General features: G+C 35.9%; 1 protein-coding gene across 1 annotated transcript; it reads left to right on the top strand.

Annotated features, from left to right (window-relative positions):
* The first annotated feature begins 12 nt into the window (after positions 1–12).
* On the top strand, positions 13–7,694 carry spryd7a (SPRY domain containing 7a). The gene is given in 5 exon segments (NM_214776.1): positions 13–240; positions 1,614–1,730; positions 2,670–2,836; positions 5,961–6,063; positions 7,156–7,694. Coding segments are annotated over 5 exon segments (591 nt in total). The 5' UTR covers positions 13–134; the 3' UTR covers positions 7,254–7,694.
* Positions 7,695–9,123: the final 1,429 nt, after the last annotated feature.

Below are 9,123 nucleotides of genomic sequence, written 5' to 3'. Positions count from 1 at the left end.
TGTTAGCTTAGCATCTAGATTCAATAAAAATGACCTCCGTTGGTTGATGGCTCGAATAGCCCCGTATGACAACTAAACTTGAGCGGAATCAAGTTATTTAACCGTAACAGTGTTGCTGTGGGAAAAATAATATTATGGCAGCGCTGCTTTCGTGCTGTTTTGGCTGCTGTGGAGACAATAACAGTGGCCACGTAACACTGAAGGAAATGCCCACGGTTCAGCTGGACACTCATCACATGGGTGAGTGATGAATCTGTCATTTCAGACACATTATAATAACCAAAAACACTGATAAAATCATAAACCGGCAGTGTCGTTGTTTCTATACACTGTAAAAAATGCTGGATTCCATACAATTCATTCATGCTGTCCCAACACAAATCGATTAAGTTAACGTAACACTTTCCACAAATTTATGTGGATTGAACATAAAAAATTAAGTTGTCCCAATGAAATCTCAAGAATTGTGTTGTTTCTGCTCATTTTAATTAAGTAGATTGAACAAGTAAATACATATATTTGTATAATCATCAAATCATTTGTATAATCAAAATAATCAGCAGGAATGGACCAAAATCAGTGCTGGTAATTAATTATTTTTTCGTAATTCGAATTTAACAATGACATATTTATAATTTGGTTATATTACTACGCTTTTTGTCCTTAATCAGAGTGACTACCAGTAGTAGTACTACAAAACGCCCATTTTTCCTAATTAAATGATTACCCCAATTATTATTATTATCAATATTATTAATACTATTAGTATTATTATACAAATATTCCTTTTTTTAGAGGCCACACAACATATAAAAAAAAAGATTATTTATATATTTAAAAATATTTATTTGTCTTATTTTGAATAATTATGAAATTTATTAAGTTTTTCATAGTTTGTTACAATTTTAATGGCCTACATGTTGTTGATAAAGAGTGGATTCATTTTCATTCTTTCAGTTTTATTAATGCAGTACAGCATTATTCAAACTAACTTAAAATGTCAGCGTTAAATTACTTTACTGACTACACTATTATCATGTAATCTGTGCTCACTGTTCAGTAATGGACTAGATCACAGGTCTCAAACTTTATTCCTGGAAGGCCGCTGCTCTGCACTGCGCTGCTTTTGCTCCAACCCTGATCAAACAAAGCTTATCCAACTAATGAAGGTGTTCATGACTCTTTTGAACACCTTGGTTATTTGGATCAGCTGTTTTTGATAGAGTTGGAGCAAAACTGTGCAGAGATGGGCTCTCCAGGAATTGAGTTTAAAGACCTTTGGACTACACAGTTTGCAAGTAATCAACCACATAACGGAAAGTGAATTCATTTTCCTTCCTTAAATATTATTCTATACAATTTATTGTGAAAGACAAATTGGTTTAAAATAAATTAAATATTATTTATGATTGTTACCTAGAATTTAATATATTAGATTACATGGCAAAGCCGTTTTAGGATGTCATTTGTTGTCAGTAATGGAGTACACTGTAAGTAATCTACACAGCACAACCTACAAAATCTACAGGTGAAAAAAGCACAATTACACATTAATGAAAGTTGTGATGCAGAATAAATGCGACAAAGTCTCTCAAAATAATTGTTAATTTCAGGTACTGATGTTGTCATTGTAAAGAGTGGAAGACGCATATGTGGAACCGGAGGCTGTACAGCAAACGCTCCTCTCCATCAAAACAAAAGCTACTTTGAATTCAAGATTCAGTCTACAGGTAAGGCATGATGTGTGTGTGAGCATTTATTATGTTTATGGCTCGTTTCCACTGAATGGCGTGGTTCAGTACAGCATGATAAGCAATTATTTAGATTTTCACAGTCAGAAGTTGTGAATGGTTCCAAATTGGCACAACCACACAGTAAAAAGTACCTAATAAAATACATAAAGTGTGGAGCTCGACTCACTACAGAATGCTGACTGGTTTACAGAGTGCATGCTGCAAGGGGAGCTACAACTACACAGGAAGTGCCGTTTTTAAATACACAGCTGAAACAAGGCAATGTCTAAGTGCAGACATTGTTAATAGCATGGTGAGAAATGTAAAGTCACAAACAGACGCATACCAAGAAGCAAGAATAGTATGTACTGCGTGTCCTCCATTGTTGTTTTTAGAGCCTTATTCTTCACGTAAGCATGTTATCGATTGCTACTCTCCAGTATACATCACATCTATCAAGTGATGTCGATTTCTACTTACTGGCTTACACCAATCCTACCAAGTAAACATGCTATTGGCAGTAGAACCGTAAGCCTGATCAGAAAGCTCTGCACAAGAAGTTTGGCCAGAGGAGAAATGGTCATGCCCAGCTGAGCTTGTTTTCTCTCAAGGTTTTTTTTCCTTCACTTTCGTTAATTTGAGAAGTAGCTGGCACTAGCTGGCTTCGTTTTGGGAATCGTGGAGCTGCACATCGATGGGTTTGCTTTTCAGTGTTTGCACTTTCAGCAGTGAAATGTAAACCAACTGAACTGAACTAAACCGAACTCTGAGAACTGGACTGACACAGTTTCAATGTACTAGAAGTTCCATGTTAAGCTGCTCTGACACAATCTACATTGTAAAAGTGCTATAGAATTGAAGATGAACTGAAAATAATTCTAGTTATTAGTTATCCTAGTTATTAGGTGTGGCTGAATTGAACTTTGCTCCTTGCAGGTGTCTGGGGAATAGGAGTGGCAACTCAGAAAGCAAATCTAAACCAGATCCCTCTGGGTCGAGACCCGCACAGCCTTGTGCTTCGGCAAGATGGCACCGTGTACCATAACAACGAAGAAAAGAACCGATTACCAGCTAACAGCTTGCCGCAGGAAGGGGACATTGTGGTGAGTCTTATAGGGATAGTGCATCCAAAAATGAAGCCCTCAGGCCTTTTAAGATGCAGATGACCAGGTAGAGAAGTAAAAAAAAAAAAAATCGAACGAGTTGTCTCCTGGTATCTATATAATGGCGATTCATGGATGCTATCCAGACATCTCCTAGTTTTTCACGGTTCTGATGAAGGAAGGAATTCTGAGGAATCCAACGCTAAATCAACAAAAAGTCCCAATGTTTTTAAGACCCTGCAAAATTCCTAATTTAATTGCAAAATAATCACAAATAATCTCATAAAACATCCAATTCCGGGGGGGCGGGGGGGGGGGGGGGGTAGTTTCACAACCTATGCAGTAAGCAGACACAAATGAAGCACGAGATGCAAAGATGTGATTAGACATCCTGTGGTGCAAATCGAGTGAATAACACGGCGCAAATTGGCCGTTTTCTGCATTTGACACGCTTCAGCCTGCAAAAGAAAGTGAGAGCAAACATCTAACAAGTGGAGCAATGGAACAGACAGAAGAGCAAGCAGCTTACAATGATGGAGTTTGGTTCAAGGATGACTGCTACTAGACGTGACCGGATTTAAGGACATTATTTTTGCTTTAAATGTATGGCTGGTAGCCTGTTATGATGTGCATCAAATCAATAAATTATTGATTTATTTATTTATATATATTTTTAACACAAATTTCTAGAAATTACCACCACAAAATCAGTCAAAAATGATGAAAAACTAAGGGGTCTGGCTATCATTTGAGATAAAAAAACAAATTAGTATTACCCGCAGCTCCTGTCAATATACTGAGGTCTTATGAACTGAAACCATCAACAAATGCAACAAACTGAACATTATTTATAGCTTTTATTATCTGCTATTCACAGTCTAGGCAAACGACTCTGAGAATGTACACTGAAGTATGTACTACGAGCGTCTCGTTACATAATATGCACAGGTGCATCCTCTCTCTCCCTGTGGTAAACAAACCCAAGTGCTTCAGCTTACACCTGCAAATACGTCAATAAAGATGAGATGCTCATACTGTATACTTCAGTGTACGCACAGGTAATGATGTAGATCATGTTCAGTTTTCTGCACTGAGCGATGCTTTTGGTTAGTGCAGTATTGGGAGTCACGAGTAATAATTATAATTTGCATGCTTCTGTTTTTTTTTTTTTTTTGGACTATTAAAGCGATGACACCCTGAGGATGAGCGATGGCCTGAGGATGAAAATGAATATGTTTGGGTGAACTATATCACTTTAACAGCAGTAATGTTTAAATGGGATTTATTGATGATGGATAAATGCATTTGTGTGCTTTAGTATGGCCAGGCCCACGTTACAGGACTGATAATATTTTGTCTGGGATTTCAGACAGTTCAGATTTTTATTCCAGATTATTTGGTAATGTGAGGCGCTCACAGATTGAATCTTAAATTTAACCTGTGCAGTCTTGTCTCAGCGGGTTGGCACTCTTTTGGCAGCACACAGCATGTGGCGCTTATCAATGTTTTGACTCGTCTGTCTAACTGCTAACTATTCTAACTCAATTAAAACTGATGTAAGAAGAAAATAACACTGAAGGTTAATGGTAATAGCATTAAAGTCAAATGCTCTTAAATTCAAAGAAGTTGTGAAGATTATCACCAGGAACAAAACAAAGACATGTAAGAATCATCAATGTTTGCTGGGCACAGGTCCTATTTTCTGCAATAATTTATTAACTGGGGGGATGCTACATTTCATGACAGCAGCATTGTATTTTATCTTGCATTTACTGAGTTTTCTTATACAGTGGGGAAAATAAGTATTGAACTTGTTTTTTTCCTGGGCATAATATTTCTAAAGAAGCTGTTGACATGAAATTGAACAAACAAACACAAACAAAAATAAAAGAAACAAAAAATCTGAAAAAATCAGTCGCTTAATAACAATGGAATGACACAAGTAGGATTGGGCCGATAGACGATGCCATTGTCCATCGCCGATGGCCAGTAGCTCGCGAAAAATACACACTTTGGCCCTGTTTACACTAAAATGTCTTAGTATTAAAATAGCAATTTAGAACAAAAATGATCCACATCCACACTGTTTTACCTAGCATTTCTGAACAGCCCTCCATCTGCTGAAAACACACATCACGTAACCACACACACACACACACACACACACTCACACACTGTCATGCTCTCGTCTGAGCTCCAGAGAGCAGTGCACGTCGGACAGTTTATCAAGGATTCACCGCTGGATCGCGTCTCACTATAGTTGTTAAATGTGATATTTAATTAATCTTGTCTCTATTGAGCGACTGTTCTGTCTTTTGAATCTATCAGGTAACGTGTCACAGCATCAGTACACTGCTTCAGTCTTTTACTTTCACTCTTGTACTTAGTAATTTTAATAAAAGCCCCAGTTACTGTTGGTTGTGCACCTTTTTTATCGACCAGCCTTCAGCGGAAAAAGTGATTGACTGGTGGTAATATGCGTGTATGTATTTACTTATGATTTGGTTATTGGTAAAACAAAGACCATGCGGGTCAGGTAGTTGAAACGGTAGCCTACGAATTATTAATTTGTTATGAATTAATTAATTATTCATAAGTAATTCACCTCCGCCTATGACGACGATGCCATCGCGATGTTTCACATTAGACATTGTACGATGCCAAATTAGTCGACATCGCCCAACCCTAGACACAAGTGCTGAACTACTGAAATGTATTTAATACTTTATATAAAGGTTTTTTTGGTGATGGCAGCTTAAAGACGCCTCTCATATGGAGAATGAAGTCACATGCATTGCTCAGCTGTGATTTTTCACAGACTTCAACAGAGTGTAAAAATCTTCTGTGGGTCTCGTCTGTCAAATCTGATCTTTAATTTGTATTCTCTATTGGGTTTAAGTCAGGTGATTAGTTGGGCCATTCTACAGCTTGATTTTCTTTCTCTGAAAGCATTCAAGAGTCTCCTTGGCTGTGTTTTGGATCATTGTCGTAATGAAATGTCCACTCTGGTTTTATCTTATGCACTTACAGCAAATATAATTGAATCTGCTCTGCTGGTGGTTTGTTTGAATATAATAGCTTCATGCATCTAATTTTGCTTTCTGCCATGTTTTTGTGCTTGAAGGGTGTTACATATGACCATGTGGAACTGAATTTGTACCTAAACGGGAAGAATATGAACTGTCCAGCATCAGGCATCAGAGGAACTGTTTATCCTGTAGTTTATGGTGAGTATTTTAATGTTTTCGTATATTCCTTTTTGTTATGTGAACTGTAATTAGGACAAAGGCTAGATCCTTTTTAGTGTCTAAAGTGATTGTATGTACATAGAAACTATGCTGTGTGTTAGAGATGCACAATATATAATTTCTGCATCGATATCGCAATGTGTGAATCTGCAATAGTCACATGGCAGAATCTACAATATCAAGTTAGGATTATAATTACCCAGGAGCCACATTTCAGACACGTTATTGTACATTTGATTACTAAATTTCTGTTCATCAACACTATAAGGCTGATTTATACTTCTTATAGTATTTATACTATGATGTGACTGTTGCGAATGATCATATTGCGACATTGATGCTGAAAGCATATATTATGCAGCCGTAATTCATATCCCAGAAATATAAAATATTGAAATGTCCGATTTTTTTTTTTTTGGCCAGTATCGTGCAGCCCTAATATGTGTACACAAAATGTGTAGTAAGGATTCAAGAGTCTTTTGTGAAATAAAATGTGAACAGGTGTGAGAAATAATGTTCCGTCATCATTCAGATATATTTATGTATTCTATACTTAGTAAAAGATATAAACAATGAATGATTATCATAATTAATTGTCATTTTTAAATGATTGAAAACCTTTTGCTTGCTATTGAGTAAATCTTAGTAATTTGAAGGTCATTCTAAAATGTGTATTTTAGGGCTTCTCTATGATCCCTAAATTGAGAATATGATGATATAATGAAATTCTTCTTCTAAATTTAATCTATTGTTACACTGAATGACATTTTAGTTGGTGTTTTTTAGAAACCACGTCATCCTTCAGTCACTTTTCGGTCAGAAAAAAACATATAGCAGGGTTTGATTAAAATTACAATCATAATCCTTTTTCCTACTCTGCAATAAAAATAAAAACGTATTTTAAACATTAAAGACAACCTTATTTTGATTGTCTATACCTGTAATATTCTGTATTTTAAAAATAATTTGCATTTGCATCTAGTTTTTGATTTATTAATTGTAGGGGTAATCAGTGTAATATGTGAGGATTAACAGACTTAAACATGCATGTCTTTATCTTGTCCCTCACAGTGGACGATAGTGCAATACTGGATTGTCAGTTCGGTGACTTCTACTATCCTCCTCCACAAGGCTACCAGAAGATTCTCTTCGAGCAACAGATCTTTTAAAGTTCCCATTGTGCTGTTGCATACACTAAACATACTCCACAGCCGGGATTTGAAGTGCTACGGTTATGATTGATTCCTAACTATAGGGTGGCTCAGACTACTGAAAGGAGTTGAGTCAAACGACAGATGGCCTTCTGCTTTTCATGTCAACTTGTGCGATTTCATCATCCTGCACACTTATTTGTGCACTGATCTCAAAGTTTATTCAGCGCATTCATCTTTCTTTTGCACTGTGATTTTACTTGTATATCAACATTGTACTGTTGTGAATTTTTGGTTTGAATATGAAACGGGTATATATTGGAGTCATAAATTACAGCTGACAATCATGACTGACACTTTATACATTTCAAGTGATGCTGACTCAAAACAGTCAACACTGCATCACTTTTTCTGTTTGATATATGACCCACACACTCCATACTTATTATCATAATCCGTTGATTTGTTAAATAACTTGACTTCTAGTTGATGGATAAGTGGCAGAAGGTAGATTTTGCAGATGAATCATCGGTTGAGCTGCATTCCAATCGTCGGAAATACTGCAGAAGACCTACTGGGACCTACATGGATCCAAGATTCTCACAGAAATCAGGCAAGTTTTGTGAAGGAAAATCATGGATTGCGGTTCCATTCAGTATGGAGGCGCGCGAGAGATCTGCAGAGTTAATGGCAACATCAACAGCCTGAGGTATCAAGACATTTGTGCTGCCCATCACATTACAAACCACAGGAGAGGGCAAATTCTCCAGCAGGATAGCGCTTCTTCTCCTACTTTAGCCTTCACATCAAAGTTCCTGAAAGCAAAAAAGCTCAAGGTGCTCCAGAATTGGCCAGCCCAGTCACCAGATATGAACATTATTGAGCATGTCTGGGGTAAGATGGAGGTGGAGACGTTGAAGATGAATTCAAAGAATCTTGAACTCTGGGAGTCCTGCATGAACGCTTTCTTTGCCATTGCAGATGACTTCATTAATAAGTTATTAGAGTCATTGCAGAGATGTCTGGATGCAGTCCTCCAAGCTCATGGGATTCATACACAATATTCATTATTTTTCACTGCACGATTACTTTATATTCTATACTGTACATTATTTCTTTTAAGTGAAAAGACCTTTGTCTTAGCAAAGTCAGACCTTACTGTCCTAATTTAATAATTAAAAACAAGGCATGATCAAAAAGCGTAATCTAGAGGCCTTTGCCTTCTATATAAGCCACTCCTGACACCAAATGATCAAATAGAAGTCAAGTTATTATTTCTAAAACTTGGAACCTATATATATATATATATATATATATATATATATATATATATATATATATATATATATATATCTATCCCACACATACTTTCATTGTGAGTTTCATATCATGTTGCTTTTGATATACATTATGTCTTATATAATTATTCCAGTTTGTGAACAACGCCAATATGTAAAGTGACATTTGAAAGAGGTTAGAAAAGAGTAATATTTTTATTTGGGGGTTAAATGATATCTGATCATTTATTTAGAAATTGTAATTCATTTCAAAGTTGTTTTTAATGAATGATTGAATGTTCAACATGGTGTTGCTTTTCTATGTTCTAATCTGACATCTACGTGTTGAGTGTCTTTTAGCAATAAAGATTTTGGTTTTGTCTTTTGTGCATAAAGACTATCTTGTATCGGCTTTAACCATTTAAAATGACGCTACCTCTAATTAAAATGCTAATTTCTACTCGAAGACTGTCTTTTTCATGCGAAAAGTGAGAATATACAATCACAGTACATTATAAAGAAAATAAAAAAACATTTTGAATTAAAAAAAACAAAAAATAAAAGAAAAACAAAAACAATCAGAAAACAATACATCACGCAATAAAGAAAAA

Source organism: Danio rerio, chromosome 1 (genome assembly GCF_049306965.1).
Source record: "Danio rerio strain Tuebingen ecotype United States chromosome 1, GRCz12tu, whole genome shotgun sequence".
NCBI classification, from domain to species: domain Eukaryota; kingdom Metazoa; phylum Chordata; class Actinopteri; order Cypriniformes; family Danionidae; genus Danio; species Danio rerio.
Note: the sequence above shows the minus strand (reverse complement) of the source record. Positions and strands in the feature narration are given on the sequence as shown.